The sequence below is a fragment of the Lampris incognitus genome, chromosome 8, assembly GCF_029633865.1.
Source record: "Lampris incognitus isolate fLamInc1 chromosome 8, fLamInc1.hap2, whole genome shotgun sequence".
Taxonomy (NCBI): domain Eukaryota; kingdom Metazoa; phylum Chordata; class Actinopteri; order Lampriformes; family Lampridae; genus Lampris; species Lampris incognitus.
Window position 1 is genome coordinate 36,669,863 of NC_079218.1, and position 18,791 is coordinate 36,688,653.

Here is an 18,791-nt window from a genome sequence, read left to right on the forward strand (position 1 = left end):
TGCAAAACTTTTACCATGACCTTGAAATGATCAAACTAAGATGGAAAAGGAACATGAAAATTGTTGGGATTTTCTGGGGAAAGAGCTTATTTTTGGCTGTTTTTTAAACTTCAAGGCTGCAAAAGGTGCACTACTGAAAAGGTTTACTGGCTACCCCAGCTGAAGAATGCAGGGCATTTTATTTCACTCTTAGAAGAACAGCTGAACTGGTGGTCGAGAGACCGAAGATGACCCTTCTTTTTTTTTTCACATCAACCCAGCAAAAAGATTTTCTCTTCAATAATCAACATCCTGCATGCAGGCACAAAGTCATGCATCTAGCTCTGTAACATGGGCGTGAGGTACATGACAAAGGGAAGTTGAAACTTTGGACCAGTTCAAGATGTGCAATCTTGAGAGGATGTGAAAGTTTAGAGCAGTGTTGCAAAATGCCCCACGTTCAAAACCGCAACGTGTGAACTGGCTGTTCAGTAAGTCAGATCATTTAAAGGCTCGTGCCCATATGCAACATGAAGCCTTGAAGTTTAATTGTAGTGCCTGTCTGTTCAAATAATCTAAAAGTATCACTATTATACAAATTGCAGATGTTATATGTGGGAACTGTCTCAGCTCTGATTTGTTAGCGCTTACTTTTGACATACTGCACAGTCGTATTTGGTCGACCAAGACCATTTTCCTGCCAACACAATAGAAGTTATCAAGGTCAAGGACCCCCCCCCCCTTCTTAAACAAAGGTTGCTGAAGAGCATGGGCACATTTCAACAATCTTGGTTATTCCGTTAGCTAGACAATGATTAAAAACACCCTAATATCTGGTTTATGCCGGTCATGCTTTCTGAAGCACCCCACAGGGTATTTTCTGAAGAAAACACTGCTATGCAAACTATGCCCTGTGTGAATGAAAATCTATGGTAAACTTACAGTCTTGACCAGTTAAAAACAAATAGACAAATCTTGATCCATCCCTTTAGCAATTTATAGTAAAGCACTGAGGAAATGCCCTTTAGCATGTCCCTGTACATGTTATAAGTGACAATGTCATTAGGACCTTGGAGGGTACTCCAGTGCTGCAGGTCCCACACCCACGCAGAACTGCTCTAATCAGGCAACCCTGAACCAGCTGGTCCTGGAGATAGAGGAAGCTACACGTGGCTCCAGAAGCTGCAACGACAGCCAAAACAAGGGATGGACAAAGGGTATTTCATGTTTACGTCATGAAGAATTTGCTTCCTTGGCGTACTATGAAATGCTGTATGATCAACAATGTATTTGAAATTTGTAAGGAGACATTATAGGCTGTCTGTTTCTTATTTTATAAGAAAGTAGTCCAACATTGACCTCCATGGAGAAACTGCATGTCCGCTCACCTCCCACCACAGGCAGGTTGTTATTTATCTCTAAAACATGGAGAATCCTACAGCAATTTCTTCAGCTCTTTCTCCTCCATCTTCAAAAAGAAACGTCACCAATGGTTTTGTTTATGTGTAATCAGTACTGATTGGTAATGTAGTGGATTGAGATGATAAAGTCTTCACTGTGTACTATATTGATGCAGGCGCCTACACATACCAGAATGCATATATCTGTATCGTTGTCCATAAAAATCATCTGCACTCATGTTGTGGGATGTTATTTACACCAGTGAAAACCTCTCTAAGTCGAGAGAATGAGGATTTTTTTTTCAACGGCATCTTTATAGAGTAGATAAGGGTATTAGAAATCCTGCAAGTATGCCGACTGACATCATGATACGTCACTTGGTGGCTGGAAAGAAAAACCCTCAGGTTCACTGCAACTCCAGATATACAGAAATGATTGGGAAGAACTCCAGGTCTTTATCATGTGCTATCCCTGTCACAGACACAGATATGGTTGAAAACCAGTAAACTTCCCTTTAAGGAAGCTCAGGCAGGGCAAATGCTTGCTGACACAGGGGACTGGAGCTCGGTTGCACAACTGAATAGTTCTCCAACACACTGCTATGCCCAAAAGCTTTGTTTCTAACAGAATAACCTACTCAGAATTCAGGCAATTTCCCTCTCTTGTTGTCTTCATTTAGCTTTAGTGCCTGCTAGATAATAACAAAAACTGATTTATTCAAACTCCTATAGCAGAACTATAACTCAAGAGTTAGTGTGTGTGTGTGAGTACAGGACTATTTTCGGCATTGTGGTGTGATGCCAGCGCAACTGTGTGTAGAAACTATGTGGTTTCTCACTTTGCACTAACTGCTCTCAATTAGCCCGGTCAGATTTAAAGGTATTTTACCCCTGGGTTCAGAAACCCTTTACTGCTATAAACAGAAGCCAGGACAACGAATTCAGGAAAAAAAACTAATTCGGGAAAAAAAACTCATTCAGGATGTTCAAAAGTAGTCTTCCTTACATTAACTCACATTTACCTGATGTCTCTTCCAATGGAGGCATTGGGAGAAATTAAACAGTTTTCCTTCATTTTTTTATTCTGCAATTTTTCTCTCCCTCTAGGAGAAAAACTTTCAAGTGGTACACTGTTCTGTGTGTGTGTGTGTGTGTGTGTGTGTGTCCCCATTCGTCTCTGGGGACTACATTACAAACAGCAGAAGGGCAAGCGTGCACATGGGTCATTAATAAGTAAAGTGCACCATTTAACAACTTTGGTTTCATGCTTTATTTGCACCCTTCAAGACGTACATGCAGACACATGCAAACATTTCCTACTATATGCCACAAGAAAAGCATGAGCACAGAGCCACATCACGTGACACTGGATGGGAAGTAACACACTCCTGTGTGAAAGGAGATATTTCACCTGAATTCGGGTGAATAGCGGTGACGAATTGACACTTAACAAAACCCCTCTCTGGATAGTGCAATTCTTTGCACACCCATCAAATTGCCTATTAGTGTAGATGTAAATAAAGGAATAAGGGTAAGGCACACTTCTCTAATTAAGACCCACAGAAGAGAAAGCAAAAGAGAAAACTATATAACAGTATGGAATGGATAACAGTACATTAGCAGCTATCATACAGAGCAGTCTTCTGTGTCTCTGAAACACTTCAATATTTTATCACAAGTCATATCGTCATCACAATATTGAACAATGTTCTTGCACGTCGCAAATTTTCCCCATATCGTGCATGCCTAGTCAAAATTCTGCAGAAAAGTGTCCGTGGTGGAGAACTGATCTGTGAATCGTCTTTGAATGGCATTCACTACAACAGCTGTATGTAGTGTTGTTATTCATATTTTCTTACACAATATAGCCTATTTTGTCCACCAGAGGTGGTGGCAAACCAGGAATAAGGGTTGTAGTTTTCACATTCACAGATGGTCAACCAAAGATCCCATCGGTAGGGACAATTTCAGTGGCATTTCAGTGAGACACAGAGCTCAGTATTGTGAGAGAGACTCAGTATTGTGGCTGCTAAGGCCCTTGTAACATATAAAGAGAGATAATTAATGGGAAACAGTCACAATTTTCAACATTAAGTCTCGCTGATGGTGAAACTTTATCAACATTAAAGGTGTAAAAACCACCAGAGGTTACTTTTATGACCAATTTGTCAGCAGCAATTTCTTTTCTACACTTGTGAAATTTTGTTTAATCCTTTTCGAATCCTTTAATTGAAGGTTCAACAACATTCACGTTCAATTAATGCACCACAGGCATTCCACAGTCAGTACACATTGGATACACAATGCAATGCACAACACAATGCGAGCAGAACTGCCCATCAGACTGGCATGTTTGTAAAGTATTGTCACACATCACAGTACGGTATTGAGGTAAATAATGGCATGTCCTATGAGCAGCATCAAATGTCAAAAACTGGGTCATCACCGTCATTACCAGCAGTTTTTCTATTGTAGTGAGCAACTCCGACTGGACCAACAAACCAACTATTGGCAGTGTAGTACCCAATGATTATTTTAACAGTCTCATAAATGCTCACTTGAAACTAAATCTGAATCCACCCACGGCAAACTCAGGTGATGGTGCATCAGCAGCCCTGACATCATGTCTTGTCCTGACTTGGTGTTTTTTGGGGGTCAGGACTTGGAACTCAAAACAAGTCAATGTGTGATTCCAGTTGATCCTTGCATGATAGTCACGCTAGTAAAATTACATTACAACCCTGGTCTAACTCAGGTCTGAATCCTTGTCCAACATTGTACATCAGCACACTCCTTTTCATACACTTGGCCTTTACCTTATCTATGCTTTATATTCACCCTTTTAACATTTTTTTCCTTTTGTATATACTGTCAAATGGACATGTAATAAATCGTTTTTAATAATAATAACAACATTGTTTAACTTTTTTTTCCTTTTGTATATGTTGTGAAATGGAATAAGTCTTCTTTTTTTTAATAATAATATTGACTGTGAGGCCCAGGCCACACCGCCTGACTGAGCAGCGCGTCTTCGCCGTGGACCGTCTTTTTCTCTGCGTGAGGCGCGCGGTTCAGCAAAATTAGACAGTGAAAATAATCTGTAGTCATACTGTCATCACACCAGCAACATTACATTGCATAATGGGAATATGCCACAGGCATGACAAAAATATAAATATATTTTTGAAATTTATAATGAATAATAAAAATGTATAATGAAATTAAATGTTTGATTATTGATGGCCATTATCAAAGGTGGTGGCACAGCAGTTAGCGCAGTCACCTCATAGCAATAAGTTACTGGGTTCGAGCCCGGGGTAGTCCAATCTCGGGAGTCGTCCCAGGTCGCCCTCTGTGTGGAGTTTGCATGTTCTCCACGTGTCTGCGTGGGTTTCCTCCGGGTGCTCCGGTTTCCTCCCACAGTCCAAAGACATGTAGGTCAGGAATCAGCCGTACTAAATTGTCCCTAGGTGTGAATTTGTGTGTGTGTGTCAGCCCTGTGATGGCCTAGCGGCCTGTCCAGGGTGTCTCCCCACCTGCCGTCCAAAGACTGCTGGGATAGGCTCCAGTATCCCCACGACCCTCAGAGCAGGATAAGAGGCACAGATAATGGATGGATGGATTATCAAAGGCAAACTCAATGTAGAAAGATAGGGCTGGCAGCAGGAACAATGTACCAGACGAGTGTGAGCCGCAAGCAGTTCAGGCAGCCGTTACACACAGGTACAGGTAAGTGGTGAGGACCAGGCCTGATTCCCAGAGTTACACAACATGTCAACAGCACCGATGAGAAACAAATGACACTGTGAGCTATGCCGTGGTAGAAATAAGGAAAGGATTATGGGGAAATTAATTAATCTGCTTTTGCAAAAACTACTGCATCAGCTTCATTAAGAATTTGTGATAACTAATGTTTAATAATTGTGCTTGAATGTCAACTCAATGAAATTCAATTTCCACTTACAATCTGTTAAATACTATTGAAATTAATGATGGGTTCCATGTTCTTTTGTTCAGTGAAAGGATCAACCAAAATTAAAAGATTGATGCATATGATGATGCACGACCCTTGTTATTTTTCCAGGAGCTCACGCACTAATTTATAGCCACAGAGCTTTAAAATTTTGATGTTTCCAAAGGCCAGTTATGAAAATTGAAGCACAAATTGGGTCCCAGTTGGCCATTTAAATCACACAGAAACTACGGAAGCACGCACAAATTACTTTTTCAGTGCCAACACCAATTCCGAGTCTTCTTCTTGCAGCTTGTTCCCTGTTTATCAGGGGTCACGACAGTGGATTTTACAGTTTCCATCGGTACCCATGAGAGCACAGCACCAATGGCGGTCGTTGTTAGCCAGGGCCTTGACCGATTCAGTATGGTCTTGTCAATCCCCATAATGATTTGGCAAAATTTTACATTGGATGCCCTTCCTGACACAGCCACTAACCCTATGGATGGGGGTACATCCCAATATCCCCGTCCATGGATGCCATCCCAGTATTCATGGACTTGCACCCATGCCTGTCGCCAACACCAATTCCGAGTACGGCTCTTTAAGTATCGGCTGATACTGTGTAAAAATCCAATAAGATCTGTTCCTTTACTTTTACTTAACAGTACAGACTCAGACCATTACCTGTAGTTTGGGGTCAATGGGCAAAATACTTGAGATGGAGTCAGCTGGGGTTTTTTCCGCCATTAAAGAAATACAGGCTTCCATGAGCCAAAAATGCAGTTAAATCAAGCCATTTTGCTTTTATGTATGTCATGGCACTCATAGCTTTTGACATTGGATTTTAGCCTTGGATAAACTAATACCGATGCTCTATTTCACCCTGGTATTGTTTCATCCATAACAGAAACCGAGGCAAAAAAAATTATATCTTGTCATAACAGCTCCCTCTTTCACAATTTCTATTTAACAATAATTTATCTGCGGGCCCAAAAACGCCCTATAGTAGCAACTAGCAATTCAAAATGTCTACACTATGGTCTGTCAATCGGTTCTTCAGCATAGCCAAGTAGAATTGAATGTGTGGCACTGTTGATAGTTGCCTTCAGTTTTTAACAATTCCCACACCAACCCACACACACACACACACACACACACACACACATCTCCAAGAGCAATAGATTGAAATGTGTTTCCCTTACAACTAGAGCCGCTGACATTTACTTAGCTTGTCAGCATCACAGAATCTCCCTAAATTGTACTTCCCTGTCTAAGTAAGCCTACAAGTTTGGAGGATCATCTCCAAGTCAGATGTTAGAGAGGCAAAACAAAAAAAACCTCTCCGTGGGAAATGTAGGAAATGAAAATTGCAAGGATCCTCTCTTCAGACCTGCTCCACCGATTAATTGGGCAAGACACTTGAACTGACTGTTGAAATGCTATGAAGAGGGAGGAGAACCTTAATGTTAGAAAAACATCTGAGATTCTATCACCATTTGGAGGCCTCTCCCTCCCACAGACAAGCAGATTAGATTTGACGTCTGGGAGCTATTCAGGAAGTTGTCCCCTACCTCCTGCCCACGACTTCCTGCTCTTCCCCACCCATTGCTCCCACTTTATCTCCCTTACGTTGGGCTTAAGTGGCCCTGACAACTGCAGGTGTGATTCAGCCCTACTCCTCCACACTCATGGAGAGCAAAAGATTAGCGGAAGAAAGACAGGACATGAAGGCAAGAAGAAGTAAACAGAGGTGAGACACTGGATTCTCTCTTGCAATTGTCAGTAACAAGTATGGTTGCCAGGGGTTCAAGCTGAATACTGAAAAGCTTATTTATTACAATGAAGATATTCAAGTTAAAGTTGCAATCCTGAAGATATCACATTATTTCTATCACTGGGGTATCAAAGTCAACACAAAGGCCTAACTTCAAAATATGTAAATCACATTTTGTAAATATATATAATTCTATTTAATTTTTAAAGCTTAGTAGTGACCCTGAGCACAAAATAAGCGGTTCGGATAATGGATGGGTGGTTATTCTTCATAAACCCTGTGATGGAGAGGCGGCCTGTCCAGGGTGTCTCCCCCGCCTGCCGCCCAATGACTGCTAGGATAGGCCCCAGCATCCCAGCGACCATGGGTAAGGATAAGTGGCTTGGATAATGGATGGATGGAATATTCAATTTTAATAATATTTAATACATAATATCCATCCATTATCCAAACCACTTATCCAACTTAGGGTCATGGGATGCTGGACCCTATACCAGCAGTCATTAGGCGGCAGGCGGAGAGACACCCTGGACAGGCTGGCAGTCCATCACAGGGCCGACATTCACACCTAGGGACAATTTTAGTATGGCCGATTCACCTGACCTACATGTCTTTGGACTGTGGGAGGAAACCGGAGCACCTGGAGGAAACCCATGCAGACATGGGGAAAACTTGCAAACTCCACAGAGGATGACCTGGGACGATCTCCAAGGTTGGACAACCCCGGGGCTCGAACCCAGGACTTTCTTGCTGTGACGCGACAGTGCTAATCACTGTGCCATCATACTAAAAATAACTATGAGCGTGTTGAACATTGTTGTAATGTTATAATGTTACCATATGCATTAGCTTGGTGGCTGGCATGAGCCACTTGTCATAGTAGCATGTCGTAGTAAGCTAGATCAATATTCAAATATATTAAAATAAATTAGGTCTCTACTAGATCACTGTGTTGCAAAATGGCATGCAATTAATTAAAAAAATTATGCTGTGGCAGAAAAATGCTGTATTACTGTTACTGAGCATAATTCTTTGACATTGTACGATTTACACCTACCCTAGGATAAGTGTAACTATTTAGTTGTTACTTAGAGTTACATTGTAACTTTATACTCGTTTATTTTTTACACTTTTATATTAGCAATGCATAAATCACAACTTAGTAAGAATTTACATTAAAACTAGGCTAAGTTTGAACTTACACACACCTGTTGCAAAAAGCTGACTTGCTAATTATGTGTAACACATCCTGTATTTGAAGTCACTGCCATGTTTCTAAAGGTGAAAAACCATCTATCATCTATAATCAGTTATCATTTGATTTAGGTGTAGCAACGAGCAATCATTGACAGCAGTCAGTTTTGGCAATACTTGCTCATTGTTGCACCTAAATTAAATGGAGCCATCATTAATGTTATAAGCTGCAGCTGTGTTTATCCTGCTATGCTTACATCACTTGGTCCCAAAATCAGCCTGTCATTTACAGATGTTTTTTCCCCTTTATATGGTAGCAAACTCACAAAAGTGGCACGGGGTCTAGTTGCTTTTGAACATATTCACGAATTTCAAGTAGTTACAGTATAACAGCTCAATATGCTGCTCAAAATTTAAGTTGAAATCTGGGATTTATCTCCATAAATAAATAATTATTTTATCTATCCTGGACCATGGGGTCAGGTTACCAAATACTAACTGGCATCTTTACCATAGTTGGAGACCCTCTCCAAGCCAATCGTAAATCCAAAAAATCCAATCGATAGTAAATCACTATTGAAACCTAGGACCGGGTCGCATGAACACTGGTGCAGCAGCAGACATGTACAACTCCAGTTAGATAAAAGATTGAATTCTTATGCCAATGTGGCCATGCTTCTGTTGGATAAAGAATCAATATTGCAGAACAGTGTTGCAATCTAGTTTGTAATACATTAGACTGCATTGGCTTTGAGCCAAGGATCCCATTTCTACAAAGAAGATAACCATTTACTTTTAGAGGATTATAAGAAACCCTTGTTTTTTACACCATGGCAAAGTCTTAACATTACATTTCATGCTTTGCTTTAGCAAAGTAGCTTATATTCACTCAGTACTCAGTTACTCTTTTCAGAAAATACTGATAGTTAAGTTGCCCAAACAGGAAAAAAAAAAAAAGGAAATGTAAATGTTCTCAAAATGAGATTTAGGGGAATTTTAATTTTTTCTGTTGTCACCAGATATTGTCTGCTAGTGGTGTAATGGAACGCAGTTGATCTGTGATCCAAGCCAACTCCCCTACACGGTTCGGCACGCATGTGAACCATGGATTAATTGCAAAATTTAACCATCATAGTGCGATACAGTTTTACTGCAGCTGTTATAATAATAAATAATAATGCCCTAAATCTCAATGCAGAATAGCAGGGTAAATATAGACAAACGAATGCGTGCTGTGTTTTACTGTGAAGCGCAATGATTGGTTGATTATGCAAAATAAGCCATTGTGTGTTCATGTGAAGAGGGCATGTTGAATCCCAGCAATCAATCAGGGAGCTGCTTGCATTGCAAAAACCGCAGTGACAGTCATGGCAGAGGAGCAGAAGAACTTGAAAAGCCTCCCGCATCATTTAAGGGAAGAAAGAATCATGCCTCATATTGCACTTAAATTTAGCAATTGAGTGTTGAACATTTTATATGTTTTAAGATTTAACTTAAACATTGGACATCTTGAATGCTGTTTTCATTTAAGACCATGAGCAAAAGTGTATTGCTTTAAGTGTTTTACAGAATAAATGAAAAGCAAATTTTCATTTGTCTCTTTTTTTTTTGCTGAGCTGAAAAATGACCAGATCCATTACTCAAAACCGTGATACGATCCAAACTGTGTTTTGTGATCCATTGCACCCTTGTCTGCTATTGATGTCCCATTGATAAATAACAAGCTATGAGCTCTGCAGCTTAAGACTGAATGAAATAATCAACATGCCATGAATACCATTGACATAAATGATTAACTTAACGAGTATAATTATATTTCAATACAATACAACTCAATAAATTGTGTGACAGAGGGAGCCCTGTGTAAGGGATCAGGAAATATGCATTTATCTCAGATTTCACCTCAAATTAGAGATCAATCCATCCATCCTCTATACCTGTTTAGCACCCATATTGTGAGCACAGGAGTTTTAAACTGTGCTAAACTGCCACATCCCTCTCTCCCAAGCCTGTATCCTCCGTTCATTCCCACAGGCACATGTGTACTCTCCAACAAAAACAAAATACCTAAATATGGTGGACCCCTTGAGAAAGAGTGCCTTTTCTGTTTTAACACAGACCTCTAGTGAGGAATCATTTCTTCCATAGAGGCTGCTGGTGTGTCCACAGTCAAAGACACTCACTGTACTCCAGTGGGCACAGCAAAGACCTCTGCATACTACACAGAGGAGGCCAACTAGCAGAGATCCAGGTTAAATAGCTCATTTGAAACAGGGAGAGGCTTGCTCTGAAAATAAAATGTGCTTTCACACACCACAGTCTAAGTCAGTGGTTCTCAACCTTTTTGGTGTCAAGGACTGCCCCCCCCCCAAAAATTTGATACACATCAGGCCATGGACCCATATTTTAGTCTCAGGGATCCCCATCTGATAAAACTGAGTTATTCTATAACGGTCTATACTGCAGATTGGCAGATTAACGGTCACGAGTCTGAAACCTATTAACTGAATAGTCATTCTTATATATTCTCTCATTAGGCTAACTTCTAGTCAATGAAAAAATAGTGAAATTAAAATAGTCCCATTTTTCTGGGGACCCTCTGGAACCCCTTCAATGAGCCCTTGTGGTCCCTGGACCCCAGTTTGATAACTGATGGTCTAAGTGGTTTCAGAGTGCTTTTTCAGGGGGAGAAGGCTGTTCGTCATAACTACATTATTATCAACTCAACGTGCCATTTTCCTTTCAATTTATTTTAAGATTTTTATTAAAAAAAAGTAAGGAAAACGTTAAATTGTAAGAGGCTGCTTAAACTTTACCATATTTAGGAACTAGGGAACGGAGGCAACGCTTCAGCAGGGTAGCCTGTACCCAGTTAGTATCATTAACAGAAAACACAGAAAGCATAGCCTACTTTTGGCGTGGATGCACACTAAAGTTAACGATCCGTCAACAAACTGACAGTTGATTTGCCTAGACAGAAAAAATGGGAAATGTTTATGTCCTCAGAGTGAGATTTAAAGAAGAATGCGGACTCATTTAATCCTCTTCGTGCAGGTACATTCACTCTCCATCGAGTGTGGCAACCATCTTACTCAATGGTACCTGCAGCTGGTGACCCTCCCAGCTGGTTCTTCTACAGTGGACTATGACCCAGTGGCAGCCAGAGAGCCACTAGCGACAACAGAAAGAAGGGGGGGGGGGAGACTCCAAACGGCAAATGAAACCTGACCGAAAACAGCAACCACAACATCAAGCTTTTGCCATATCTGAATCTAAGAGTGACTGACAGGAATTCGTTTTTTTTTTCCTCCCTTCATAAGGTGCGTTTTAAGGGGGGGGGGGACCGCAGCAGCAATAACGACGTCTTATATCACAGCATTGTGTTGTCACCATGCGGTCATCGTAACAAAACTCACTAGTAGCAGGAAGGAAACGCTTACTAACGAAGACATGAGCGGCAAAACGCGCACATCTCGCGTCACCCTGGCGGAGCTTACCTTGTACACTTTCCCAAACGCTCCATCGCCCAGCTCGCCGACGATTTCCCATATGTCGTTAGGGTTGATATCCCGATGAACGTGTTCGTATTGCTTTACCTTCTTTTTGATGTCAAGAGAGGGCAGGCGAAGTATTTTGCTAAATCGAGCGAATGCCATTGTTCAGTGTCAACTCAAAACTTGGGGAAACTCGACTAAAAACGGGCGCTCCCACGCAACACCGGAGACGCGTGTCCGAAGCGCGGTCCGTCAACACTTGTCCGCCAATTAACAGACAACTTCAACGTCCTTGCGAAAGAAAAAGAAAAAAAATCCACAACAAAAATCAAAAGAATCGACTTCAGTCAAGTTTTTCCACACCGTCCATTTCAACTCGAAGACCCCCGACGGCTTCGATATCAGAAAGAAGTCGTGCCCCCGTTCATCAAGAGCGCTGGACCCACGGCGACCACCTGCCGCTGGAAACAGCCAACTATTAGACGCTGCCTCTAACTTGTTGCTCCTGGTCACGTCTCTGTCAAAAGCCCCACCCTGTTCCCTCACAGCCCTGCCGCTGCCCTCATGGAAATGTAGTCTTTTTGTAAGATGAATCCTTTGTTTCTCAAGGGATGACGGCATTAAACAAAACTTCATTTCCGTGTTGATGTGGGGGCGTGTTCCCTTAACTTCATGTAGATGGCCGTTACCATGCTGAAGGTAATCTAATGACAAAACACGCCAGTCAACCATTTACCTCCAACGTGTGTGACAAGTTATGATAATGGCTACAGAGACGTGGGGAATAATAGTAATTTGATCAACCGTTGTGTCAGTGCAGAACACGGAAGAACCAAAATTAAACAAACACTGCATGTTTCTTCGCTTGACATTCCACCCTGTGAGGTCTCACATATACCATAAAATTTATATGTTTATCAGCCTTCGCGTAGTTTATCCATAGTTTCTTCTCCACTAACGGCAGCCTGTTTACCGCAGTGGCTCACATGGCTGTAGTTAGAGCTATATCGCCCCCTAGTGGCACAGTAACCCTGTATGAAAGGCCCAATGTGGCATTTTGCTGTTACTAGTCAATGTCTGTGTATCTCTCTCTCTCTCTCTCTCTCTCTCTCTCTCTCTCTCTCTCTCTCTCTCTCTCTCTCTCTCTCTCTCTCTCTCTCTCTCTCTCTCTCTCTCTCTCTCTCTCTCTCTCTCTCTCTCTCTCTCTCTCTCTCTCTCTCTCTGTCTGTCTGTCTGTCTGTCTGTCTCTCTCTCTCTCTCTCTCTCTCTCTCTCAGTTCAATTCAATTCAATGGTGTTTTATTGGCATGATTGCATTAATTACAATGATGCCAAAGCAGGTGACAGCAAAACAGGTCAACGGAGTACCAAAAAAAAAAGAAAAATTGAAAAAGGGATAGAACTGGCAGAAACAGAACAGCACTTGAAAAGCAACTGACTAATTGGGAGTGTTTTGGTCACTCACTGACCCTTAGACTATAGCATTCTCACACATGTTGTGCCGCAAGGTGTGCACTTTGGCCCTCTCCTAAAATAAGTGGCCATTGTTCTTTCTCATCCAGGAGTAGAAAATTTGGAATCTGATTTTCAAAATTCTCGTGCTATTTTTCTCTTATGTTCTGGAATTTCTCACAATTTAGGAGGAAGTGCATCTCTGTCTTGACCTCACCTGCCACACCTCTCTCTCTTCAATAAACATAATTAGAGGTCAAAATGTATTGCTTGTGGGCTTGGTAATATTGAAAAGTGGGGTAATATTAGATGGGAAGTGACAGGGATCTATGACAGTACCTCTGGTAATGAATGAATATTGTTTTACCTTTTGATGTCACCAAGTTCTATTTTCCACTGATTCAGAACTTTCAGTTTAATCAAAAGCCCAAAACCCATTTTGAAATCTGTATCTACATGATCACTTGACTTCAGGGGTAGCCGTTTGTCACACATAGCTGCTTTATATTCCCTATGGTCTCATTTTGAAGTCCCCCTGAGACCGTCTCTCTAACCCTAACATTCAAGTTGAAGTTTGTGGGTTTATGTGACAGCTGAGTAAGTTTGCACATACTGGGAACTTGTCTTGGTGGGATGCTCAACATAAAGAAACAAAGACATGAGTGCAATGTTTTGAATAGAACAAAACTAAGAACATCTAATATAGAAAAATGTTTTACGTACATAAGATTATGCACACCAGAAGGGGTTTTACTGCAGTTACCTGTTGTTTTGACTGAGTTTGGGAACAGTCCAGAGTCTGTTGAGGCTAATTTTCAACAGAGGACAAGCTCATGCAAGTCCATGAGAAATCCACAGGGTGCCCCACTGATACACACTGAGCCTAAAGCCATGTGTTACTTAGTCACTGTGTGTCTGTGTGCATGCGTGTGTGTGTGTGTGTGTGTCTGTGTCTGTGTCTGTGTGTCTGATTGTGTGTGTGTCTGTGTGTGAGAGAGAGAGAGAGCGAGAGAGAGAGAGAGAGAGAGATTTTCAATATTATAAGCTTACATTTCAATCTAAAAACAGAAATAGAAATTACCTTTTCTAATTGAGTTCTAATCTTTTTTTCCAGAAACTTTTACATTTCTTTTAATGTTAGTTGCTGAAAATTGAGTGCTACCATGTCATATTCAGTTCCAATATTAAGACTTCTACCATCCCAACAAACAAATATGGGTTTCACAAATAATTGTTAATTTTGTTTTGAAAACATGTTTTTTTACATGTTGAAATTGAGCACATCAAATATGCATGTCGTGTAATATGTGTTTCATAGGTAGCAACAGTGTTCTTTGGCATAACATAATTGCACAATGATAAAAATTTGCAGATGATGTGGCTCTGGTAAACCGACAATGAGACCAGCTATAGAGCTGAAATTAACCACTTCTGCAACTGGTGTTCAGACAACTCATTGATTTTAAACACAAAGAAAACCAAAGAAAGTATCATTGACTTCAGAAGAAACTACACTCTGTCCCATGTAACTATTGAAAGTGTACAAGAGTACAGGTACCTGGGCACTATTATTGATAGCAAACTGATACTGAATGCTAACACCGGTGCTAGGTTTGCAAAGGCACAACAACATCTCTACTTTCCAAGGACACTTGGAAGTTTTAATGTAGACCAAACTGTGCTGACACTGTTTTACAAGACCTTCATTCAGGGCATACTGACCTTTTGTATTCAGTGTTGGGGGGGGGGGGGCATTGTCTGTACAAAACAAGAACAAACTAGACAGGTTGTTAAACTGGGTGACAAGATGACTGGGGAACCGATGTACAGTATTACGTACATGACAGACCAGTACACTGTGAATTTAGCTCATGAGGTCATAGCAGATCCACTGCACAGTCTGTGGTGTGAACATGTACTTTTACCTTCAGGGCGAAGGTATAGCATGCCCAGGATGCGGACTACAAGAGGCATTGCATCCTATGTCTCTCTCACACAGCATTCAGCTGCTTAACAAGCTCTGATCACATGGTCTGAATTTGGCACTTTCTGGCACTTCTTGTACTTGCACTTAATGTCCTTTATCAATTTCTGCAATGATACTTTTTTATGATGTTTGTAAAATGCTTATGCTTTATTATATTATGTATGGCAACAGGCATGGTGTAAGTCCATGAATACTGGGATGGTATCCAGCGCTTTATCTGTGCCCTCGCCCATAGGGTTAGTGGTTGTGTCAGGAAGGGCATCCGACGTAAAATTTTGCCAAATCATTATGCAGATTGATAAGACCATACCGGATCGGTCGAGGCCTGGGTTAACAACAGCCACCATTAGTGCTGTGCCATCACAGGGTCCTGATGGAAACTAAAATCCGCTGTGGTGACCCATGAGAAACAGGGAACAAGCTGAAAGAAGAAGCTTTATGTTTCATTATGTGCTGTCATGTACGGTTGTTGATGTTTTTTGATATTCTTTTATACTCTTTGTGCAAAGCAACTTCCCCTAGGGGCAATAAAGGTTTTCATTCATTCAACAGTATCAGGGGCATTGTTGAATAGTTTTGACGTTCTCTTGATGTTTGCAACCAGTGAAACCAGAAACAATGAAAAACCTATTTACCGATGCTCTCCAAATAGGATGGAAATAAAGATTTAAGATAAAAAGTAACACATAAAAAGTAGATATGACCGTGTAAAATATGAAATGAAAAATACAAAGGTAAACTAAATAAAGAAAAAAAATCAAATAGCAAATCTGTGCAAATTCTAGTGCAGTAACGTAGCATTAGAAATAATTCATTGTCAATGGAGCAGCAACATGTGGGCTGTACAGGTAGAGCAGCATAATATCATAGAGAACGACGTTTGTAACATTGAGTTCAAATTGCAATGTTGTCCAGATACAGCAAATAATAGATAGATCTACCATTCAGAATAATCGTATAGTTCTTCTCTTACAACTTTAAGGCACATTATTAAAGAATTCATAGATAAGTACTGCAGAATTTTTCTTTGTATTGTAGCTGCACAGGCTGACCACAGTCTATGTACAGTAACCTGCAATGTGATTTTGTGTTGTAATATTTTTTTAAGACCAAATTTACCCATTGTGGTGTTTTGTAATTTCAAGGAAAGACCAAACTTTGTTATCCGGCATATTTTTTGAATTGCAAACCACACTTTTTTTTATTTATTTTTTTTAGCATTTTAACTTTTAAGCTATTAATAGTTCAGGAACTATGGCGCTGTATCCCTTTAAGGCAGCTTATTGACTTCGACCAAGTTCAATACTCCGACTCTGTCATTAAGGTCAGTTGGATGCAGCTATGTAGCAATGACAGATTCACTTCCCTGTTATACAGAGGAGGCCCACCAAATCACTTCATATGAAGACCGAAGGCCGATGCTTTTGTAATAGGGGTGAATTTGTCTTGTTTTATTCTTGTTCACTGGGTGGTCTTATCCGCTTCCAGTGTGGGAAGATGGGGGCGCGAATTCACGTTTGCAGTGGCCTCACCCAGTACCGTCCATGCAGTGTCTTTGTCCACATCTGCATCTAAATTTGTCTTCATTTGATGGCTGGCAGAGCTGGCACTGGATCAGCTGGGAGAGCTTGGTCTGCTGCATCCTGTAGGTCCAGGGACCATGGCCCTGCCTGAAGCTGTGCCCGAAGAGGGAACACCGAGGGCGGTCTGACAGGATGCGGAAGCGGGGCACGCTAAGCTAACGGCCCACGCAGACCCACAGTTCTGATAACACCAAGGGCGGTCTGGCGGCGGCCTTGCTTAGCCTTGGCTTTGTTTGTAGTGTCATTGTGTGAAGTGTGGGGAGGTGAGTCGAAGGTGTCTGGCTGGGAGAGCTAGCATTGGCTCGGCTGAGGGAGCCTGGTCTGCCTGTCCGGAGGGCCCAAGGACCACGGCCCTGCCCAGAGCTGCGCCCAAAGAGGAAACACCGAGGGCGGTCTGACAGGACGTGGAAGCAGGGCAGGCTGAGCTAACTGCTAGCCCATGCAGACCGGCAGTCCTGACAGTCCTCCTGCGTTTGTTCTCTTGGACAGTGATTGTTTTAGTTTTTTAGTTTTTTAGTTTGGGGATATGTTAGTTTAGATATATGTGTTAGTTTGGATATATGTGTTCTTGTAATTCTTGTAGTTTTTGGATGTGTATTTTTGTCTTTGTGTTGCACTGCTGTGGGCTGGGGGAAATGTTTTGTTTCATTTCATGTGTGCAAGTGCATGAAATGAAATTACAAATAAAGTGTTCCTGATTCCCGATTTTTTAAGTTTGTCAGATTACTCACCACTCTGCCAGTGTCTTCTTTATTTTCTCCTTTTGATTTTTTTTTCCTTGCTCCTTTTTATTTACGATAGCCTGGCCAAATGCTTTATGCCTCCGCTCCTTTTTCAGCATTACATGTGTATGAAAATCTGAACAAGGCAATATGTATACTGTGATTTTTAATGATCAGCTTGTAACTGATCAGCTTGTAATTTAATTTGATGTTTATGTACAGAAGTAAGGAGGAGACAAAAACTGGAATTGTCTTGACAATAATTTTGTTTTTATCTTTTCTGCCAGTGTGATGATACACAGAGGCTCCCGCCTGACTGAGAGACAAACTGTATGTGTGGTGGTGGTTGTGAACACAATAAGGGCATCTGACTTTCAATTGCAAACCGTGCTGTTTGAAGTCTTGTGACCCCTTTTTGGAACAGTCAGCCACACCCAAGCTCTTTACATGTTTATCGTCCATTCTCGTACAGTCAAATATTCATTAACATCTTCATGTCATACGTACCAGAGCTATTGCCGTGCTTAGCCCTTAAATGGAGCATCCATTCTCGTAAATTAAGTTTAAAAATCATTATTCACAGGGACTAAAATGTAGAAATAATGGAGCATTTTTCCTTTTCTTGTTTACACCTATAATGTACAAAATGTCTTTATGCATGCTCAATAATCCAGGTAAGGAAATCACAGAAAGATGATAATGTACAAACACTCCTGCTCAGAGGCAAGGTGGCAACTAGTTTCCATTTTTCGGAGAATAGGTGAAAAATCTTTCCACCCGCCTGCATCAGTAGGTCCCAGTGTAGGCCAACAAACCACATTTTGGACAGCCAATTTCAGGGCCACCAAAATCACCTCGGCCTTGCTGCAACAGGGGGAAAGGCGGGATAGTGTTGAACTGGGCCTCAGGCCAATGGTAAGCTTGGACATTGTGCCCCAAAGAGGGTTGTTGTTCAGAAAATAATACCACTGTGACGTCTGTCTGCCCGAGATTAAGCCAAATCAACTTTCCAACTATCCAACCTGTGAGTGAATTCATCAATCCGTCACTCAGGGCTGCCCTCTTCACAATAGTCCAGCTAAACCTGCCCTGGATGTGAGATGCTGACAAGGATAGTTAGATGACTGTAGGCCCACAAAAAAATCCAAAATGACACTTGGTGCATGAGCAGATCGAAGAGCAGACCGCTTCTTGACAATTGATGCAAGCAATTGTTGCAATGTTATCAGAGCAGATCAGGATATGACGCCCT

General features: G+C 41.3%; 1 protein-coding gene across 1 annotated transcript in view; it reads right to left on the minus strand.

Annotated features, from left to right (window-relative positions):
* stk10 (serine/threonine kinase 10) overlaps positions 1–12,237 on the minus strand; it is a 99,665-nt gene extending 87,428 nt beyond the window's left edge. The window contains exon 1 of the mRNA XM_056284548.1: positions 11,800–12,237. Coding sequence (XP_056140523.1) covers positions 11,800–11,958 — 159 coding nt within the window. The 5' untranslated portion in view covers positions 11,959–12,237. The remainder of the gene's footprint in view (positions 1–11,799) is intronic.
* Between the last annotated feature and the right edge of the window lie 6,554 nt (positions 12,238–18,791).